We start from the raw sequence: 24,014 nt of genomic DNA, 5'->3' as shown, positions 1-24,014 counted from the left end.
GTCATACAGTCAGTCAGGAGAATGTGAGAGTGCCCAGAGAGGAGGCTCTCTCCCTCTTTATATCTTTATATCTCATAACATAGATAACATGGGGCCATAGCCCAGGCTCTTAGCCAATTGAACCTTTCTCTGCCTTATTAGGAAAGTACATGATTTATTATAGGGAAAGATCATTAATATGCATACAAAAAACTATTTCCATAACACTGGGTATTCATTAGGGCTGGGTATTGACACACATTTCACAATTCGATTAGATTTCGATTCAATATTGATTATTTTGGATATCGGGTATAATACATGGCAAATTTTCTCAAAGGAGAAAATTTGAGAAAAAAAAGCCTATAAAGAAAATCTCTTAACTAATGCTGTAAACTATGATCTAACTAAGATCTAAGAAAAAACTAAAACTAAGATCTAAAAAATATAAACATTTAAATGGTGGCTGTCATAAAAACTTGCCAGCTTTATTCAAACATGCATTAAATAGCCTATTGAAGAACAGTAAAAAATTATTATGAATATGTAATATGGTGCATAATTTTAGCAAAATGCTCCTCTCTAGAGTTAATTTTACTAGCTGACCAACGAGTTAATGGTCACTGGATATGGTTTTTCAGAGGTAAATGTTATGTTACATGACATTGTTTACAAGCTGTTTTACTGACGTCTTTCCACAGTTGAAACACTGATTGAGCGATTCCATGTGACATGATACGGATTTCGATAAGTTGTACTCTATCATTTAACACACTTTCAGATGCTCATTCATGTTTATTTGGCGCTGTAACTGGTGTTATTAAGGCGGAAGAGAAGATCATGTGCTTCTCTTGAGCTGAGCCAGAGCGATCTCACGCCACCGCGCCAAAACGCTATTTGTTTTTGAATTTCGTAAGAAAATGGAATTTGAAATCAGAGACTTTGTTTTATATCAATAGTAACAAAGCACAAAGATTATTGCGATTTATTGGATGGGATGTGCTCAACAATGTTCCATTCATTCATCAACTGTTAAAACAGGATGACTAATTGATTATTGGGATTTAAGAATCAATATCGGTTCGAAAAAATGAGAATAGATTAAGAGAATAGAGAATAGATGGGAAATCTATATTTTTTTGCCCAGCCCTAGTATCCATCCATTGAGTTTATTATTATTATTATTATTATTATTATTATTATTATTATTAGAGGTTCAAGCACTTCAGTGCTGAAACCCTATTGTAATTGTTAATTTACCCTTTGGGTAGCTATAACAGGGTCATTTTGAAAATGGGTGTGGCAAAAAAATTAAAAAGCCTACAAGTCCTTAACGAAAACTCAGAACTTCATGAAAATTGGTGAGCATATATGTGACAACATTCTGAACAAGCATGCAACATTTTATGGAGATCAGACCATAGGTGGCGCTATAACTGTTAAAAAGCTTTAAAAACCACATATTTCATTAGTAAATTGCCTTATCTGCTTAAAGGCCTTAAAATGCTTGAACCCTGATAAGTGCTGCTTGCAGCTTTAATTATTTATTATTATTGCAAGTGACTTGATGTTTTTTTTTCAGTTCATAATCAATTAGCATTCAGCTGCATGTTGCTCACATATTATGGTAGCCCTGTTTGTGCTATATAGAGTGAATTTACACCTTTGCCATTATCATGTTTATACATAACTGAAAAAAGCACAAATGTCAGGGCATGTCAAAACATCCCAAGGGCCCCAAAAACACCTTAGACCCCAGAGGGTTAACCTGGTGACGTCTAGTCCTACATATCCTCAGTCTAATGGACAGAGTGAGAGGTTTGTGCAAACAATAAAACAGCTAATGAGAAAAGCAGCAGAGGATGGCAAGGACATCTGCAATTGCCTGCTTGAACTCCGAGACAGTCCTATTAGCTCCAAGTCACTCCAGCACAATTGCTTATGGGTCGCCGTCTCTAGGTCTATAGCCGCTTTCCAACCCGAGGAACCTTTTCACAGTTCCTAGAACTATTGGCTAAAGTACCCGGATGTCGGCGTGTTCGCACCGCAGGAACTAGGAACGATTTTAGTTCTAGGAACTCCATTTGTAGGAACTAATTTGGGTCCTACTTCAGAGTAGGGTCTAAACCAGCACTATAGGAACTATCCGTGACGTTAGTGTACGCTGATTGACCGAACGCACGCGGAACATCAGCACCCGCCATTTTTAAAACAGCTAGAATGTAAACACAGATTATAGCCTATATATTTACTCCATAAACTATACAAACATGGAAAACAGTGATAGATGGGTTTCTACACCTTTATGCTGAAGAGAAAATCCAACGCAACTTTGAGGAGATGATTATGTTTATCTGCCCAGCTAACAACACTGGACATCAACCACACGGCATAGGCTAATAACCTTTTTTCATATACTGTCTACTTTCTATAACAGTTCTATCTAATAAGATATTAAACAGTACTGTTAGACAGATTGCTAACTAATAAACACAGAGAATGCGAGCATTGTTTGCTCTGGCGTTCTCAGCGCCACCAAAATAAAGGTCTGTCATGACAGAAAATGGAACCACCTACCGATGCAACAGAATTCACCTGTTTATACCATGTTCTCTGTCATTTCTCATCGAGGTTTTGTAGTTGTCACACTGCACATCTGAGCGTTCTCACTTGTCTCTTGTGTTTTTATTGTGGATTGTTTGCAAGTGTTTTGATCCTTTGTCTGGCATATGACTACGATTCAGGATTTTCCAAGTGAAGCTGCGCTTGGATCTTACTAAGTCTACTAGTCTCAGAGCGATCCGTGACGCGTTCCCCTCCCAGTCTAGGGGTCGTCGGAGAGGTAACAAAGGAAAAGAAAGTATGATAACATAGAGATGTAAAAATATGTGCAGAACACAGAGTGAAAACATAACACAACTTTAAGGAAAAGTAAAAGTATTTATTTCCTTCATATATCAAAAAGGCTTAAGATGGGAATAAATCTTCAGGAGAGAGTAAGGCCTAAAATAATAACAGAAAAGAAGCAACAACACAAACTTCCCTGAGCTTCCTCTCTAACCAGAAACTGGAGGAAAAATATATATGTACAAAATAAAAAACACTCCCTACATTTCCCAGATAATCATAATCAAGTGAACAGAGCTAATAAGAAGTTATACAATACATTTTAATTACCAACAGAAAATGAAGTAAATGCCTGCTTTCAAAATATCTTTTAGTTATCCACAGGTAAAGAGTCAACACTAAAATTATATAATATGTTCCAGGTCCCTTACAAGGATAAACTGGCAAGACAACTAACCGTTGTTGGCACACAGCAAATGAGCGTAGGTCACACACTCAACACACACTTTTTTTTGCAACATTTTGACAAAAACAGAATTAAAAGACAATTATGAAAAAAATCAGTCAAGGCAAATCAAAAACAGACACAATATAATTTTATCAGAAAAAATACACATAGATAACATCAGAATCCTAAGCAAACAGAATATTAATATGCACTGTAAGTCAATCAACCAAAGGCTAGATTTAAGGCTTTACAGCAACTTAATATATTACAATCCAATATTTAAAATGCTCTCCCTCCTTTGGTGGATCTGGATATCCTAGGTATGACCAAAAGCCTCGAATTTAGTGATCTTAAAGAGCGCGATGGATTATAGGGCGATAGAAGATCCGCTAAATAGACTGGAGCTAAGCCGTTTAGGGCTTCATAAGTCAGTAGCAATACCTTGTAATTAATACGGCACTTTATAGGTAACCAATGTAGTGATGATAAAATCGGTGTTATATGATCATATTTTCTTGATCTAGTAAGAACTCTAGCTGCTGCATTTTGGACTAACTGTAGCTTGTTTATTGAGGATGCAGGACAACCAGCTAATAAAGCATTACAGTAATCTAGTCTCGAGGTCATGAATGCATGAACTAACTTTTCTGCATCAGAAACTGATAGCATATTACGTAGCTTAGCAATGTTTCTAAGGTGGAAAAAGGCTGTTCTTGTAACATATGAAATATGATTTTCAAAAGACAGGTTGCAATCGAGTATAACACCCAGGTCTTTTACTGTAGAGGATAAAGTAACAGGACATCCTACGATGTTAAAGTTGTATTGTGAGAGGTTCTGTGGGCGGTTTTTTAAACCGATGATTAGTCCCTCTGTCTTGTCTGGATTTAATAAAAGAAAATTACGCGTCATCCAATTTGGATAATTTAGCGTTTTCATCTGGCCATGATGAAATATATATTTGAGTGTCATCAGCATAACAATGGAAACTAATTCCATGTTTCCTTATAATATTTCAAAGTGGCATCATATATATTGAGAATAATAGAGGGCCTAACACAGATCCCTGCGGCACTCCATAGTTTACTGGAGTTATGATCGATTTTTCTCCATTTAAAGAGACAAAATGGTAGCGGTCAGATAGGTATGATTTGAACCAGCTTAATGCTTGTCCTTGAACACCAGTTTAATTTTGTAGTCGATCTAAGAGTATTGTGTGATCTATCGTATCGAACGCAGCACTTAGATCAAGTAAAACTAGTATTGAGATACAGCCTTGGTCAGAAGCTAAAAGTAAATCATTTGTGATTTTAACGAGTGCAGTTTCAGTGCTATGATGCGGCCTGAATTACAACAATAATTACAATTTCAACAATATTTCAAGTGTACTCTTTCTTTGTAAAAAAATGATTATAGGCCTACATTTTATCATATGTATTCATTAGTTTGAATATAGCCAACATTGGAACAGCTAACATCTTAGTTGATGACTTTATTTTTGACAAAAATAGTATTTATATATATATATATATATATATATATATATATATATATATATATATATATATATATTAGGGTGACCACCCTTCCCGCGTAGCGTGTGCGCGCACAGCGTTTGAAGCCCAATTCATGCGTCCCGCAAATTGAGACCGTGTCACGCATAATCTATGCTTGCTCAAAAAAAAGTTGGTCACTCTATATACTCGAGCCCCAAGCAGACAAACGAACATTACTTGACATTTCAGCACGCTATTGTTGCCACACCCACCCCTCAGTTGAACTGCTGACTAGGTTGTTGTCAACTTTTTCGTTGTCGTCATGACAGCGCATGCACGCGCATACCAGACACACTGGGAAGGAACTTTTAGATGTGCGCTTTCCTATTCGAAAAATTCGAGAAAGAGACTGCGTTTGAGAGGCACCGCCATCATCAATTAAAAAGAGAAGGTGTGGGTACAAGAAAGACTGGGAAAATGAATATTTGTGGCTGAAAGGTGTCGATTGCCGACCTCAGGGGGTTAAAGTTCCACTCTGCAGCAAACTGGCGAAAAGCATGACTGCATATGCAATGGGATGACTATCCTGCAGCAAACAGGCTCCAAGACCGGTTGATGACACGTCACACTGTATTACAGTGTCTTTGGTTATGTCAAAGAACTTGAGCACTGGCTTGCTGCTGATAAGTGTCTTGAGCATCTTGAGAGCTACTGCATGCTGCGGTTCCCACGTCCATGCTGTATCTTTCATGAGTAGACTACGTAGTGTAGGGGTGCACCGAAATTTCGGCGGCGAAAATGTTCGGCCGAAAATGGCATTATCGGTTTCGGGGCCGAAATAAAAAAAACAGCCTGTCACTTATTGCACAATCGATCGGACCAACCAACACAAGTTTTGAAAACAAAAATAGGGAATCGATTTTAACGGCCTTCTCTCGGAGCGCGTCCAGCTCGTCACTATACGCTCGCAGCGAACGCGCGTCACACAGCAACTGCAGGTTCTGACACACACACACAGCCTATTTCTGCATAATATAGTGCATAATATGTAGCCTTCAGTAATGTTTTTCATTGATGTTATGGCAGACTTGTGCGCGTCTCAAGCGCCCTCTCTTTACGTTCGTCCTAATGCCTGTTTAGTTGTCCGTGGATTTGCCTATATTTGGTGTTGAAAACGGATCAACGCCAAATATAGGCAATTTACTAACGATTCAATGAACACTTATGTCTCAAAAATCGAACAGGATTTTTTCACAAAAATGACAGCCCTATACGAGAGGACTCAAAGGCACTCTGCGCGGCGGGTGAATTACAGGTGACACATTGGGCTTCAACTTAATGTCATATGGTTCTGTGAATCTTCCAAGACCACTAAACACATCAGGGTACTGTGCAATCAGATCTTCTTGAGTTAGTGATTTTTCAATGTTGTCCACTCTTTGAACGAGTCGAAGACCAGAGCATGCTTGACGACCTAAGATGGTTGGTCCATTTTCAGTAGTGAGGAAAAAGTCATAGCTTGCTTGAGCACCCATTTTAGATGAACTTTTCCTATGTGTGCTATGCTGTGCTTTCCATATCCTGACAGTCTAGCTGAAGACTTGTAAACAGGGATGCTGGTGTATCCTGTTAGCTGTCTGAAGTGGCATACAGTTTGTATCTGCTCCTGTATCTAGCTTCATTTTAATCTTGTCCTCATTAACAATTACCTCTTCATACCAGCAGGGATCACTGGGATCATGTGTCATTGAGTCAATAAAGAAATGTTCGAAATCTGACTCCACTGTGTGTACAGTTGATGCTCCACGACCACGACCTCTGCTACGATAGCTAGGCATTCTGGCCTAAAATTCTAAAGTTACTATACATATCATATCCTCTCTCTCCCAGTATCGTGAGCAAAATAGCAACCTTTTTCGCTGGAGATGCGTCACTGTTTCCCGATGCTGTGAGGAACAGGGCGAAACATTGCTGCCACTTCTTCCACGCGGCGCTCACATTAGGACAGTCGAAGTCAAACGGCTCGGGTGGCTTATAGGGTAGAACATCCATGGGAAAATATTCGGCCACTGTTCAATGTTCTAATCCTTGTGTATTATATAGCCTATTTATACACATGGTATAAATAGGCTGAGACAAACAGTAATGACAAACAGGTGAAAGCAATAATTCATGATGAGTCCAGGCAAGGATTATGGGGACTGAAGTTCATGGCTGAGTGGCAAAGGTCAGAGGAGGAGTGCCCTCTAGTGGCCGACCTGGGCACACCAGCTGGTGACTGAGACAGAACACAAGATTAAAGGTGCACTATGTAAGAATTTTGCAGTAAAATATCCAAAAACCACTAGGCCATTATTACAGGTGTGTGTGGATTAGTTCGCGCTTTGAAGAGCTTCTTTCTGCACTGGCTACAGTAACAGGTAAGGTCAATGCAATTCGGAGAGCTGTCCAGAGATTGGGGTAAATTTCTGTCAAATGCTGAGCGTGAATAAATGACAGGAGGCTATGCAGGGTCATTTTACTTGACGGCAGCTGTGGGAAGTTTGTCAACTCAAGAGCAAGTTCCCTTCCACTGATGTCTGCATCTTTGTTTGTCGATAGAGTTTTACTAAGTGTCTCACATTGTGCTCCCAATTCACCTAGTGTCAGACTCTTGAAGTTGAGGAGCACGCTGAACTTGTCTCTCACTTCACTGAAACTAACAAACTGACAGCGTCTACAACCGTGTAAAAGAATGTCACTTCTAGCATCTTCAACGCATCCATGAATGGTTCATCATGAGCTTCATAGGCGAAGTGTTTCTTTGTGCTCCTCAGCCTTTTCTGCTTCAGTGTGACTGAACAAAACAAGAACGCTTCTAGCACGTGTATTCACCTGTGTCAGCTGTGTTGTCGATGCCTCGAGAGAAAAGAAAGTGCAAAGTGACTGAAGGATTGCCGTAAAGCAGTATCTCTGGTCGTACAATGTGTATGACGTCATTGACACTTTAAAAGACTTTTTAAAGCAAATAAGTGACTAACACCCAGCAGTGTGTAATTTCTGTGCATCTCCTTTCGAATACAACATTCAAATTACTAGAACAAAAATTATATCCTGAGAAAAGTGGATTTTGAGAGGTATAGCGCCATAGACCTCCATTCATTCTGCACTCGTCCTGTGAGCGCCCTCATGTGGAGCCAGAGTGGAACTGCACTCGTCCTGTGAGCGCCCTCATGTGGAGCCAGAGTGGAACTGCACTCGTCCTGTGAGCGCCCTCATGTGGAGCCAGAGCGGAACTGCACTCGTCCTGTGAGCGCCCTCATGTGGAGCCAGAGCGGAACTGCACTCGTCCTGTGAGCGCCCTCATGTGGAGCCAGAGCGGAACTGCACTCGTCCTGTGAGCGCCCTCATGAGGAGCCAGAGCGGAACTGCACTCGTCCTGTGAGCGCCCTCATGTGGAGCCAGAGCGGAACTGCACTCGTCCTGTGAGCGCCCTCATGTGGAGCCAGAGCGGAACTGCACTCGTCCTGTGAGCGCCCTCATGTGGAGCCAGAGCGGAACTGCACTCGTCCTGTGAGCGTCCTGTGAGCGCCCTCATGTGGAGCCAGAGCGGAACTGCACTCGTCCTGTGAGCGCCCTCATGTGGAGCCAGAGCGGAACTGCACTCGTCCTGTGAGCGCCCTCATGTGTAGCCAGAGCGGAACTGCACTCGTCCTGTGAGCGCCCTCATGAGGAGCCAGAGCGGAACTGCACTCGTCCTGTGAGCGCCCTCATGTGGAGCCAGAGCGGAACTGCACTCGTCCTGTGAGCGCCCTCATGTGGAGCCAGAGTGGAACTGCACTCATCCTGTGAGCGCCCTCATGTGGAGCCAGAGTGGAACTGCAACCAGTTCAGAAGCCTCACTTTCTGTCCAATCACATGCGCGTTTCACTTTGGGTGTCAGATAGGGTGTTGGTGTTTGGGGTTAAGGTGGGCCTAGGGGAGAAGGGATAGGGTGTTAGTGTTTGGTGAAGGGTGTGTATTTTAGAGCAATGGCCAGAAAACAAACAGCCAAAAAAAAAAAGACTTCCCCTATCTGGGAATATTTTGAGCTTATAGCTTCCAATGTATGTATGCATTTCTAAAAAAGAAGAAAAAATAAAATATTATTTATTTATTTATTTATTATTAATTTATTTTTTATTATTTTATTTTATAATTGTATTTCTAAAAAAAGAAGAGAAAAAAAGAAAAATATATTTATTTATTATTAATTTATTTTTTATTATTTTATTTTATAATTGTTGACCATTGTGTCTTATATTCAGTCAATGTACATGTACATTCATTTTTCTCCTCACACTTCTGGGGTGGAAACCTTTGTCTTCTGTCGGACAGTGCTGTAGACCAGCACAAACAAAGCTCAAACACGCACTCTGTGTGTGTGTGTGTGTGTGTAGAGTGAGAGAGTGAGTAGGCCTACGTTAGATCTTATTGAATCATATAAGCTCATTTTCATATTTTACTGTCACACTTTAGCCTAATGGGTAAAATAATTTATTGAATGGACAAATCAAGCACAAACATGTAAGGCTTTTATTTGTTCACATAACATTGAGAGTGTGCTGTGGTTGCTTCATCTGCCCTAACACAGGCTTCTGGCTGCTTTATTTTAAATAAGCACCAGGTGGCGCTGTTCTCCACACTCTCGAAGCTTTGAGACTTTCCCGGAACAGTCAGGGGAAAGCCTCAGTGATTCACGAGGCTTCATTTCCCCATCCCTACCACCATACGTCCCCTTTTCCCGGACATGTCCTCTTTTTGGACCTTAAAAAATGATCGCCCAAAAAGCCCGGGATTCAGCTTTTGCTTTATATAGTCGCCGTTCATTCATTGTGTGCGTTTGTGCGTTGCTTTAGGTCCCGCCTTCTCGCACGCCACCATTGGTCGGTCGGTCATGTACGTAATGCCGCGGGAACTTTGGAATGCGGAAGTGACGCGTGTCGCAGAGCAAACACCAGCACTGAGCCCATTCACTCTCGGTGTTTCCGAAGCTCGCGCGCTGGTAAGTTGATGAAATTACTGTGTTTTGCACTTTTAAACACTTCAGCCGTCCTCTCGTGAATCTAGGCAGTAGTTGTATTTATGTAGCCAGCTTTAGTTAGTGTTTATTGGAAGAGAATAGTTAACAGCAGCTAGCTTAGTGACCAACACTTCTCTAATGTTCGCTACCAGTCAGAAATGTGTAAATTAAACCCTGAGGTCATAGTTAAATAATGTGATGTTGCCCTTCATAGTTTTTCTGTCAGCCCTGTTTACATACATGAGGTGGTCAGAATATTAGAAACACATCTGGACATATAAAGCAAATAAATACAGCAGCAGCACCCCCACAAATAATGAGACATTATAGAAAAGCATATAATGCAATAAACATATAATTTGCATAATGTGTTGGATTTGTAAAATGACCATCCAGCTTCTTCCATAATGTTGTTGTGTAAGAACAATTTGAATAACAATAGTGATATATATGTATATATTTGTGTATATGTGTGTGTGTTTTGTTTTTGTGTGTTCTCATTTAAAGGTACAATATATAAGAAAAAATCCCCAAAATCACTATATTTCCTGCAGTTGTGTACTTACAATATCCCAAAAGTCTCCAAATATTTTTTATTTCAGAGAAATTACAATTTTAAATAATGGCCCGTCCCGGATTCAAGATTTCAAATAAACACTGTTCTTTTGAACTTTCTATTCATCAAAGAATCCTGAAAGAAATTGTACACAACTGTTTTCAACATTGATGATAATAGCGTTACCTTTAACGGGATTCATTTCAGTATACATTTACATTTACACTTGCTGTACATCGTATGACTGTATCTGTGTGTGTTCTGATGAACGGTTTGAAAGGATGTAGGGGTACATTAGCCATACTGAAATGATTTTAACAGAAACATTAATGCTAGGGATCGTATTTAGGAACATTTCACTCCATAGCATTTGGGCTTTCCTCCACTTGGGCTTGAGTCTTGGATATCACCAAATATTGGGTCTGACACAATGTTAGCTTGTTTTTCTTATGATTTGTACTTGATTGATTTTCTTATTTTCAAACAAAACAAGAAATTATATAAACAATCATGTACTTGACATATAACCAAACCACTAAATCAAGAACGTGTACATAAAACAAAACAGTCAATCAATAAATTGTAACAATATATAACAATATAAATAATAAGTGAATACATAAATAAATACAATAATATGAAGTAAAAAAACAAACAAAAAAAAAACAAAGAAGAAGAAGAAAAGGTTGGACAGGGGTGTTGCCAGCACCATAAGTTCCTTCCCACTGTATGCTAAATCATATTTACCATGACTATTATTTTATTTTCGTCTCACCACATGCCACTACCAAATGCAAAAATGTTCCCCATTTATCAGAATAAATCAATCCTCCCGTGCAGACTATAGGAGAGTTTTTAAGGGCTGCCACCGGCCCTAAATCCAAAAGCCACTCAAAAGTAGGAGGTTTTTCTGGAAGATTTCCAGTTTTTCTCAGTTATCATTTATAATTTCATCATTTTATTTGAGAAAAACTACTGTCAAATACACCATGATACTCAAAGCTCTTCACTTCAACCCATCAAAATAAAACCCCGCTTTTTAACTTGACAGTAATTACGATTGTACAATAATATGTAGGCCTACTTCTCAAAATAATTATAAAAATCATAATAGTAGGGTATTGCAATTTATTTAAACATTAAGAAATATATTAATTTTACCCCATAATTTGAGTAAATCTCTGTTGTGCAGCACTTTGCCAAAATATAAAAGGTTAAAAGTTATTTTCAGTTGATTACATTTTAAAACTTTATTTAAAGTATGTATTAATTTCATTGCCACCATTTTGTATAGTATATTTGTGTTAAATCAGTACTGAAGCCAGAATTTCTGAATTTTTTATAAATTATTAATAAATATAAGTAGTTGAACTAATCTGTAATTCAATTATTAAATTTAATTGATTGGATGTTTTTGGTGAATGAAATAGAACAAAATATAATATGCTTTACAAAAGAAAAATACAAACACACACACACACAAAAAAAAACAGTTTGACCATTTAATACAGAAATCGTGTATATCTTCTGAGACGATTATCATACCATGAAAATCTCATACCGTTACACCCCTATAGTTAATACCAGCCCTAAAGAACAATTACAGCGCTTTAAAGGGATAGTTCACCCAAAAATTAAAATTCTGTCATCCTTTACTCACCCTCAAGTTGTTTCAAACCTGTAAGAATTTCTTTTTTCCAAACAGTTGATGGACCACATTGACTTACATAGTATTTTTTTTCCTACTATGGAAGTCAATGGGGTCCATCAACTGTTTGGTTACAGACATTTTTCAAAATATCTTCTTTTGTGCTCAGCAGAAAAAATACATTTTTACAGGTTTGAAACAACTTGAGGGTGAGTAAATGATGACAGAATTTTTGGGTGAACTATCCCTTTAAACTATAGGACAGGAAGAGCTAAATAAACTAATCTCTGCATCTAAACCAACAACATTTTTATCAGATCCAACGCCCACTAAAGCACTAATACAGTTTTTCCCTGTAGTGGAAGAGCCTCTTCTCAATATTATCAACTCGTCTTTATCTCTAGGTCATGTTCAAGCTGGCCGTTATTAAGCCTCTCATCAAGAAATCACAATTAGATCCAAATGAATTAGCAAATTACAGACGTCTAAAATACTAGAAAAAGTCGTGTCTGCTCAATTGTGCTTTTTTTGTGCAAAATAATATGTAGAAAAAGTTTCAGTCTGGATTTAGGCCACATCATAGCAACGAAACTGCACTCGTTAAAATTAAAAAACACTTCTAGCTTCTGACCAAGGCTGTATCTCAATACTAGTTTTACTTGATCTTTGTGCTGCGTTCGACACTATAGATCATCAAATACTCTTAGGCTATGTTTACACGCAAACGATCTGAAGAGAAAACGCAAAAGTTGCGTTATCACTTTTTATTCTGCGTTTAGACGAGCGTTATGGGGGGGAAATCTGTGTGCATATGGTGACGCAAAAGTGTGTGAAATTCGATGTAGTATGCACTCCAGGCGGCTAGGTGGCAATGTGAAGCACTGCCACACAACAACACCAAGTCCGCGCGGCTGCGTACAACCTTCCTTCTAGACTAACCTAGCAGACTTTTGCGTTTTTACCCTTTAGACGGGAACGCGACGGTGGAGCGTTTTTAAGATTTCCACTCTGGAGGGTGGTTTCACTTTTTTGCGTTTTTAAGCCCCAAAATCGCCGTCGCCGTCTAAGCGAAAGGCACATCTGATAAAATATTTTTACGTTTTCACCCGCGAGCGTTCTTGTGTAAACAGGGCCTTAGATCGACTACAAAATTAGCCCATACATGACCATATTAGCCCAGTTCTGTCAACACTGCATTGGCTCCCTAATAAACATCATATAAATTTTAAAATATTGCTGATTACTTACAAAGCACTAAATGGTTTAGCTCCACAGTGCTTGAGCGGCTCTTAAAGGGGGGGTGAAACACTCATTTTCAGTCAATCTCATGTTAATCTTGAGTACCTATAGAGTAGTATTGCATCCTTCAAATCTTCAAAAAGTCTTTAGTTTTATTATATTTATAAAAGAAAGATAGGCTGTACCGAGTCTTTCCGGAAAAAAACGAGCGGCTGGAGGCGTGCTGTGTGGGCGAAGCTAAAGCTGTGCTGACGCGCCGATTGCTAACAACACACAGAGACATTTGAAGCAGTTTTACTCACCGCCCGGTTCCAACGCACGGCCGCGAACCTTTATCATTGTGACTGCTCGATCCTTAAGCTTTAGACGATCTGCAAATCCGTCGATCTGGCCTTTGTTTATAAAACAATCATCGTCGAAATGCAGGGAACAAACAGTCTTACACAGCTCCGTTGATGATGCTCTGGAAAAACAAACTCCATCCACTGGTCCCTTAACGCTGGGTTCTTTGGGAATCTGTGCAGGATTGTCTTGCCCTGGCAACCAAAAACACACTTCTTTGGTGACATTGACTTCCCTAAAGCCGAGCAGAGCGCTTTGATGGCGTACTGCTTTGGCTCTCTTCTCTCTCTGGTCTACGGATGCGCACGCGCCCGCGCATTTCCGGGAGAAGTGCCCTTAGGACCCATATAAGGAAATTCCGCCCCAGCTGACGTCACACAGACCCATACTCGAAAAAAACTTTCTGAAACTTGTGACAAACCGGAAGGACAATTTTTGGCACAGAAATACTCCTTCAAACGTACAATTTAATTTTTGAAACTTTGTCCATGTTTAGCATGGGAATCCAACTCTTTAACAGTGTAAAAAACTCAGTATGCATGAAATAGCATTTCACCCCCCCTTTAACGCATTATAGTCCTTCACGTCTATTGCGGTCTCATAATTCCGGCCAGTTAATAATACCTAGAATATCAAAATCGCTGTATGAGCTGCAACTGTCTTATGGTCTTTTTGGGAAGGCCAGTGAGGAGTCCATTACAATAATCCACCCTGCTGGTGATTAAAGCATGCACAAGTTTCTCTAAGTCTTGTCTGGAAACAAAGCATCTACTTCTTGTAATATTTTTCAGATGATAGTATGCTGATTTAGTTATTGCTTTGACATGACTACTGAAACTAAGGTCTGACTCTAGTGTCACACCTAGATTCCTGACTTGATGTTTAGTTGTTTGACCCCTAGAGTGAAGGTATGCGTTCACCTTGAGAACTTCATCTTTGTTTTCAAACGCACAGGGAGTCAATGGGGCTGTAATCGTTAGGCGATAGGGCTAAGTAGAGCTGTGTGTCGTCTGCATAGCTGTGTTAAGAGATTTGGTTCTTTCTCATTTTTTTGCTCATTGAGATCTTTCTCATTATTTTGCTCAATTTGTTCAGCTGATTGAAGACAACTTTTTCAATGATCTTGCCTATGAAAGGAAGATTTGAGATCGGTCTACAGTTGCTTAATATGGTCTTATCCAGATGGCTCTTTTTCAGGAGGGGCTTGACAACTGCAGTTTTCAGGGAGTTTGGAAAACTCCCAGAGAGAATTGAGGCATTTACCACTTCTAAAAGATCTGCTTCTAAACTGTTTAACACACTTTTGAAAAAGATGTGGGAAGTGTGTCAAGAGCGCAGGTTGATGTTTTAAGGTGCTGTACGGTTTCTTCCAAAATGTTGCCATCAATTTCTTTGAAATCAGACATAGTAACTACTTTCTCAGGTGGTCTGATCTGTCTGACCTCAGTGCAACTCAAGGATATGCTGATCACCTTTCTGATATTATTGATTTTCTCAGAGAAGAAAGAAGCAAACTCACTGCACTTGCTGTCTGAGAGCATTTCACTGGGAATCTGGCTTGGGGGGTTTGTCAGTCTCTCTACAGTAGCAAAAAGAGTGTGTGTATTGTTTAAATTGCTGTTTATAATATCTGGGAAGAAAGTCTGTCTAGCTTTGCCTAGTTCCATATTGAAAGCATGGATGCTGTCTTTGTAGATGTTATAATGGACTACAAGTTTTGTCTTCCGCCACATGCGCTCTGCTTTTCTGCCTTGTCTTTTCATATTTTGCACTGCTGTTGAGTTTCTCCAAGGTGCTTTTTGTCTGCCACTCTTCTTCCTGACTTTCGCGTCTGAACAGAACGCGATGCTGTGATCATCGGCGATTCCATCGTTCGGCACGTACACGCTACGTTAGGTAAAAGTAAGGTGCACAGTCACTGCTTTCCTGGTGCTTGTGTTTCTGAAATAGCTGCTCGCGTCAGATGGAGGTTCTGAATAACAGAGGTTCTGCGCCAGATGGAGGTTCTGAAGAAAGACTTCAGGAATCTGATCGATACGGTACGCAGCACATCGCCTGAAACAACGATCATTGTGTCTGGACCGCTTCCCACTTACCGCCTAGGACATGAAAAGTTTAGTAGATTATTAGCGCTAAATGAATGGTTAATGTCATGGTGCAATGAGCAGAAACTGCTCTTTGTAAATAATTGGAATCTGTTTTGGGAGTGTCCTAGGCTTTTCCGTGCTGATGGCTTACACCCAAGCAGATTCGGAGCGGATCTTCTGTCTGATAACATCTCCAAAATGTTAAATACCTTTTGACTAGTAACCAAAAGTCCAAATCATATTCTCTGCTGCACCAATTTAACTGATATAAATACTCGTGTACAACATTGCATAGAAACTGTGTCTATTCCTCGTTTAGTGAGATCAAATAATAAATCTACTGCAGGATCTAGGAAAAATCTAATTGTTATTAAAACAGAAAATGTTGCTATTTGTGAACAAAAACTATTTCTAAAGCTAGGTCTTCTAAACATTAGATCACTCACACCTAAGGCAGTTATTGTAAATGAAATAGTTACAGATAATAGCTTTGATGTACTTTGCCTTACTGAAACCTGGCTTAAACCAAATGATTATTTCGGTCTAAATGAGTCTACTCCATCAGGATACTCCTATAAGCATGAGCCCCGTCTGATTGTTCGTGGCGGCGGTGTTGCAACAATCTATAGAGATTTTCTCAATGTTACTCAGAAAACAGGTTATAAGTTTATTTCGTTTGAAGTACTTGTACTAAATGTTACGCTCTTAGATGTTAGAAAAACATCCCTATTATCTCTAGCCTTGGCTACCGTATATAGACCGCCTGGGCCTTACACTGATTTCCTAAAAGAGTTTGCAGATTTTCTCTCAGACCTATTAGTCAATGTCGATAAAGCATTAATTGTTGGAGATTTTAACATACATGTAGATAATCCAAATGATGCGTTAGGGGCTGCGTTTACAGATTTATTAAACTCCTTTGGGGTCAAGCAAAACGTTACCGGACCAACTCATCGTCTAAATCATACGCTCGATTTAATTATATCACATGGAACCGATTCAACCGATATAGATATCATTCCACAAAGTGATGATGTCACTGACCATTACATGGTAACTTGCATATTACGTACTCCTGTAATATATCATGCTGCGCCGTGTTATCGATCAGGCAGAACAATCCTTCCTTCCACCATAGATAATTTCTAAAATTGCTTATCTGATCTGTCTCAGCTGCTCAGTGAACCCAAACAAACAGATGAACTAGAAGAACTAACTAGCACTATGAGCACCATTCTCTCTGGAACATTGGATGTTGTTGCACCCATTAGATTAAAAAAGTTCAGAGAGAAAAGTAAAGCACCATGGTACAACAATACTACGCATGTTCTAAAGAGAGAAACCCGTAATTTAGAGCGTAAATGGAAACAAACTAATTTAGAGGTCTTTAGAATCGCATAGAAAGACAGTATCATGTTATAAAAAGGCCCTAAAAGCGGCCAGGGCTGAACAAAAAGAGTTAAATAAACTTATCACTTCATCTAAAACAACAACATGTTTATTAGATCCTATACCAACTAAACTACTGAAAGAAGTGTTACCTGTAGTGGAAGAGCCTCTCCTCAATATTATTAACTCATCTTTATCTTTAGGTCATGTTCCAAGAACATTTAAACTGGCAGTTATAAAACCTCTCATTAAGAAACCACAATTAGACCCACATAATCTAGCAAATTATAGACCCATTTCAAATCTTCCTTTTATGTCTAAAATATTAGAAAAAGTTGTATCCGCCCAACTGGGCTCTTTCTTGCAAGAAAATGACATCTATGAAAAGTTTCAGTCAGGATTTAGGCCGCACCATAGCACTGAAACTGCGTGTTAAAATCACAAATGATTTACTTTTAGCACCTGACCAAGGCTGTATCTCAATATTAGTTTTACTTGATCTTAGTGCTGCGTTCGAAACTATAGATCACACAATACTCTTAGATTGACTACAATTTACTATTAGCTTCTGACCAAGGCTGTATCTCAATATTAGTTTTACTTGATCTTAGTGCTGCGTTCGATACTATAGATCATACAATACTCTTAGATCGACTACAAAATTATACTGGTGTTCAAGGACAAGCATTAAGCTGGTTCAGATCATACTTATCTGACCGCTACCATTTTGTCTGAAAAATTTGATTTGAAAAATCGATCATAATTCCAGTAAACTATGGAGTGCGGCAGGGATCTGTGTTAGGCCCTCTGTTATTCTCAATATATATGCTGCCACTTGGAAATATTATAAGGAAACATGGAATTAGTTTCCATTGTTATGCTGATGACACTCAAATCTATATTTCATCACGGCCAGATGAAAACGCTAAATTATCCAAATTGACAGAGTGTGTTAAAGATATAAAAGATTGGATGACGCGCAATTTTCTTTTATTAAATCCAGACAAGACAGAGGGACTAATCATCGGTTTAAAAAACCGCCCACAAAACCTCTCACACTACAACTTTAACATAGTAGGATGTCTTGTTACTTTATCCTCTACAGTAAAAGACCTGGGTGTTATACTAGACTGCAACTTGTCTTTTGAAAATCATATTTCATATGTTACAAGAACAGCCCTTTTCCACCTTAGAAGCATTGCTAAGCTACGTAACATGCTATCAGTTTCTGATGCAGAAAAATTAGTTCATGCATTCATGACCTCGAGACTAGATTACTGTAATGCTTTATTAGCCAGTTGTCCTGCATCCTCTGTACTTTTGTTCATGAAGTCTTCTGCGAACAGTAGATTGTGATACCTTCACTCCTGCCCTCTGGAGGTTGTTGCTGATGTCACTAACAGTTGTTTTAGGGTCTTTCTTTACAGCTCTCGCATTGTTTCTGTTGTCAACTGCTGATGTTTTCCTTGGTCTACCCTTCTGAGGTCTGATACTTAGTATACCAGAGGTTTCTTTTTTCCACAGGACATTCCAAATGGTTGTACTGGCTATGGCCATTGGCCAATGTTTGTGCAATGGCTCTGATTGATTTTCCATTTTATCTTAGCTTCACAATTGCTTGTTTTTCACCCATGGACAGCTCTCTGGTTTTCATGTTGGTTACACGTCTGACTATAAATGCAGTCTGCACAGGCAAAACCAAAATCTGAAACTGAGCGCAGACATTCAGTGCTATTTGTTTGAATAATCAATGTAATAGGACACACCAGGGCAACAAAACACACCTGCCAGTCACATGTTCCAATATTTTTGGTCACATGAGCAATGGGTGGGTTCAAACAAAAGGTTACATCTTCTAAGTTGTGTATCACATCCAGATGTAAATACCTGGAAATAAAAGCTGAAATGTTGATCTCTTTTGATGTCAAACCCAAATATTTTCAGTCTGAAGAAAAATGAAAGGAATTGTCACTGTTCCAATATTTTTTGGAGGGGACTGTATATCTCCAGATAATAATAGGCAGATGCAAATGATCAATTCGTCACCATTCACTTGCCTCTTGATGCCACCTTTTCCACCTCTTCACAATCATGGAAAGTTTCAAGGACATATAATCAATTTATAAAAAAAGCATCAAATTATCATATTTTATAGCAGTTGTCTACTTTCTACCATTACATCAAGGCTCACTTTCATGTCCTTTCACTTTATATTTCTCTCGGTTAATTATTTTGATGTACTACATTTTTTTTATATTTTTTCTTTCAGGTCAGACCTGATGGAAGTGAAGGAGGAGAGTGAAGAACTGAGTGAAGTGAAGGAGGAGAGTGAAGAACTGAGTGAAGTAAAGGAGGAGAGTGAAGAACTGAGTGAAGCGAAGGAGGAGAGTGAAGAACTGAGTGAAGCGAAGGAGGAGAGTGAAGAACTGAGTGAAGCAAAGGAGGAGAGTGAAGAACTGATGGAAGTGAAGGAGGAGAGTGAAGAACTGAGTGAAGTGAAGGAGGAGAGTGAAGAACTGAGTGAAGTAAAGGAGGAGAGTGAAGAACTGAGTGAAGTGAAGGAGGAGAGTGAAGAACTGAGTGAAGTGAAGGAGGAGAGTGAAGAACTGAGTGAAGTGAAGGAGGAGAGAGAAGAACTGAGTGAAGTGGAGGAGGAGAGTGAAGATCTGAGTGAAGTAAAGGAGGAGAGTGAAGAACTGAGTGAAGTGAAGGAGGAGAGTGAAGAACTGAGTGAAGTAAAGGAGGAGAGTGAAGAACTGAGTGAAGCGAAGGAGGAGAGTGAAGAACTGAGTGAAGCGAAGGAGGAGAGTGAAGAACTGAGTGAAGCAAAGGAGGAGAGTGAAGAACTGATGGAAGTGAAGGAGGAGAGTGAAGAACTGAGTGAAGTGAAGGAGGAGAGTGAAGAACTGAGTGAAGTAAAGGAGGAGAGTGAAGAACTGAGTGAAGTGAAGGAGGAGAGTGAAGAACTGAGTGAAGTGAAGGAGGAGAGTGAAGAACTGAGTGAAGTGAAGGAGGAGAGAGAAGAACTGAGTGAAGTGGAGGAGGAGAGTGAAGATCTGAGTGAAGTAAAGGAGGAGAGTGAAGAACTGAGTGAAGTGAAGGAGGAGAGTGAAGAACTGAGTGAAGTAAAGGAGGAGAGTGAAGAGCTGAGTGAAGTGATGGAGGAGAGTGAAGAACTGAGTGAAGTAAAGGAGGAGAGTGAAGAGCTGAGTGAAGTGATGGAGGAGAGTGAAGAACTGAGTGAAGTGGAGGAGGAGAGTGAAGAACTGAGTGAAGTGAAGGAGGAGAGTGAAGAACTGAGTGAAGTGAAGGAGGAGAGTGAAGAACTGAGTGAAGTGAAGGAGGAGAGTGAAGAACTGAGTGAAGTGAAGGAGGAGAGAGAAGAACTGAGTGAAGTGGAGGAGGAGAGTGAAGAACTGAGTGAAGTGAAGGTGGAGAGTGAAGAACTGAGTGAAGTGAAGGAGGAGAGTGAAGAACTGAGTGAAGTGAAGCAGGAGAGTGAAGAACTGAGTGAAGTGAAGGTGGAGAGTGAAGAACTTAGTGAAGTGAAGCAGGAGAGTGAAGAACTGACATTTTTAAAGGAAAGAAGAGCCAAGAAATCTTTCACCTGCACTCAGTGTGGGAAGAATTTCACAAGCAAACAAAATCTTGAGATTCACATGAGGATCCACACCGGAGAGAAGCCATTCTCATGTGATCAATGTGGGAAGAGTTTCACAAGCAAACTAAATCTTGTGCGTCACATGAGGATCCACACCGGAGAGAAACCGTTCTCATGTGATCAATGCGGCAAAACATTTCCTAGTACATCAGAGCTGAAGACACACCTGAGAGCTCATATGAAGGAGAAGCCACATTTATGTTCTGTGCGTGGAAAGAGTTTTTCACTTCTGCCATATTTACACGCACATCAGAAAATTCACACTGGTGTAAGAGAGTACATGTGCTTTGAGTGCGAGAAAACCTTTACTACAGCAGGCAGTTTAAAACTGCACCAGAGAATTCACACTGGAGAAAAACCTTACAAATGTTCACACTGTGACAAGAGATTCAGTCAGCCATCAACTCTGAAAACACATGAGAGGATCCACACTGGAGAACAACCTTACAAGTGTTCACACTGTGACAAGAGATTCAGGGAGTCATCAAATCTGAAAACACATGAGAGAATCCACACTGGAGAACAACCTTACAAGTGTTCACACTGTGACAAGAGATTCAGGGAGTCATCAAATCTGAAAACACATGAGATGATCCACACTGGAGAACAACCTTACAAGTGTTCACACTGTGACAAGAGATTCATTCAGCCATCAAATCTGAAAACACATGAGATGATCCACACTGGAGAACAACCTTACAAGTGTTCACACTGTGACAAGAGATTCAGTCAGCCAGTACATCTGAAAACACATGAGAGGATCCACACTGGAGAACAACCTCACAAGTGTTCACACTGCGACAAGAGATTCAGTCTGTCAGCAAATCTGAAAAGACATGAGAGGATCCACACTGGAGAACAACCTTACAAGTGTTCACACTGTGACAAGAGATTCAGTAATTCAGCAAATCTGAAAACACATGAGAGGATCCACACTGGAGAACAACCTTACAAGTGTTCACACTGTGACAAGAGATTCAGTAATTCAGCAAATCTGAACAGACATGAGATGATCCACACTGGAGAAAAACCTTACAAGTGTTCACACTGTGACAAGAGATTCAGTCTGTCAGCAAATCTGAAAACACATGAGAGGATCCACACTGGAGAACAACCTTACAAGTGTTCACACTGTGATAAGAGATTCAGTCTGTTAGGAAATCTGAAAAAACATGAGAAGATCCACACTGGAGAACAACCTTACAAGTGTTCACACTGTGACAAGAGATTCAGTCTGTCAGAATATCTGAAAAAACATGAGAGGATCCACACTGGAGAGAAGCCGCACATGTGTGATCAGTGTGGAAAGAGTTTCTTTATTAAAAGTCGCCTGATTCTACACATGAAGATCCATGCAGTGGAGAAACCACTTAAGCACAGTCTGAGATCACGGTAAGTAGTTTATTTTCATGTGCTGAGCAACAAAGTCTCTTCTGTGTAAGTTAGCCACACATCACCCTATAGCCAAATCTCTCCTCTACACCTATAGCCGGTGTGTGGTGAGCACAGGACACTTTGTTGATTTATATCTATTAACTTGTGTTCAACCAACAGTAATGTCTAATTTGTCAGTTCAGATCAATGCAAAAAAACACAAATTCACTCTCTGACAGCAGGTGGCGCTCATGTAAAGCAGAAATACAGCACTATACAGTGCTCTAGACTGCGACTAAATGGTCACATTTTGCAACTTTTTTTAAAAGAGAGCTGCCATTTCTGCTGCATACGAGAAACATCACACGACAAACGAAAGCAGAATGAAACCATGCTACTCGTTTGAGCTGCGCAGCGCAAACAGTTTATCGGAAGCTAGAATTTTACTTTGTTTACTTTACACACACTCATCGCTTCGCTTCAGAAGGCCTTTATTAACCCTCCAGAGCCATGGGGCACTTTTATGATGATAGATGCCCTTTTAATTTTAACCCCACCCCGAGCACTGCCCATCGTCCCTCACTCCTTCAATATGTCTCTAGAACGCACTGCCTGAAATAGGTTAGAAGGTGCAAATGATTATCCATTTTCTCTGCGCAAACCTAAAATGCAAACCTGCAAAAGCGCAGAAGCCATCCTTCTTATGATGTACCAAGTACATCAGGATTTATGGGAAGTGTTCCCGGTTCCATCTTACCTAATTTATCCAGCCTAACATTGGATTATAGAAGTCTATAATGTATTGTGTATGCTAGTCCAAAGAGGTGTCTTTAATCTAGCTTTGAACTGACAGAGTGTGTCTGCTTCCCGGACAATAGCCGCTTTCCGACCGGAGGAACCTTTTCACAGTTCCTAGAACTATTGGCTAAAGTACCCGGATGTCGGCGTGTTCGCACCGCAGGAACTAGGAATGATTTTAGTTCTAGGAATTCCATTTGTAGGAACTAATTTAGGTCCTACTTCAGAGTAGGGTCTAAACCAGCACTATAGGAACTATCCGTGACGTTTAGTGTACGCTGATTGACCGAACGCACGCGGAACACCAGCACCCGCCATTTTTAAAACAGCTTGAATGTAAACACACAGATTATAGCCTATATATTTAATCCATAAACTAACTATACAAACATGGAAAACAGTGATAGATGGGTCTCTAAACCTTTATGCTGTAGAGAAAATCCAACGCAAAACTAAGAGGACCAAGCCAAACATGATATGTTTATCTGCCCAGCTAGCAACACTGGATATCAACCACACGTTGATGTCCATAATAACCTTTTTTATATACTGTCTACTTTCTATAACAATTCTATCTAATAAGATATTAAACAGTACTGTTAGACAGATTGCTAACTAATAAACAGAGAATGCGAGCATTGTTTGCTCTGGCGTTCTCAGCGCCGCCAAAATAAAGGTCTGTCGCTCCGTCAAAATAAAAGTCACCGTGCTTGCGTCACTCCCTTACCCCTCCTACCAGTTCCTATGGCCACTTGGCCAGTGCGAACGCAAACAGCAAAACCGAGTCTGGGGCAGAGTAGTTCTTAGAACTGTTTAGAAGTGGACAGTTCCTAGAACTAAGTTCCTAGAACTACTTGGTCGGAAAGCGGCTAATGTTAGGAAGACTGTTCCAGAGTTTTGGTGCTAAATAGGAAAAGGATCTACCGCCAGCAGTCGATTTTGATATTCTAGGTATTATCAACTGGCCGGAAGTTTGAGATTGCAATAGACGTGAAGGACTATAATGCATTAAGAGCTCGCTCAAGTACTGCGGAGCTAAACCATTTAGCGCTTTGTAAGTAATCAGCAATATTTTAAAATTTATACAATATTCAATAGGGAGCCAATGC

The 24,014-nt window shown here is 39.9% G+C and overlaps 1 protein-coding gene across 2 annotated transcripts in view; it reads left to right on the top strand.

Annotated features, from left to right (window-relative positions):
• The first annotated feature begins 9,723 nt into the window (after nucleotides 1-9,723).
• The window catches only part of LOC311088217 (uncharacterized protein), a 38,100-nt gene continuing 23,809 nt past the window's right edge, over nucleotides 9,724-24,014 (top strand). For both annotated transcript variants that reach the window (XM_084122050.1, XM_084122051.1), the window contains exons 1-2: nucleotides 9,724-9,793; nucleotides 19,342-22,125. In XM_084122050.1, coding sequence (XP_083978176.1) covers nucleotides 19,352-22,125 — 2,774 coding nt within the window. In that variant the 5' untranslated portion in view covers nucleotides 9,724-9,793; nucleotides 19,342-19,351. The remainder of the gene's footprint in view (nucleotides 9,794-19,341; nucleotides 22,126-24,014) is intronic.

This window comes from Abramis brama (genome assembly GCF_963993115.1).
Source record: "Abramis brama genome assembly, chromosome: 1".
In the NCBI taxonomy this organism is placed as follows: Eukaryota; Metazoa; Chordata; class Actinopteri; order Cypriniformes; family Leuciscidae; genus Abramis; species Abramis brama.
The sequence above is the reverse complement of the archived record's forward strand: the minus strand, read 5'-3'. Positions and strand labels throughout refer to the sequence as shown.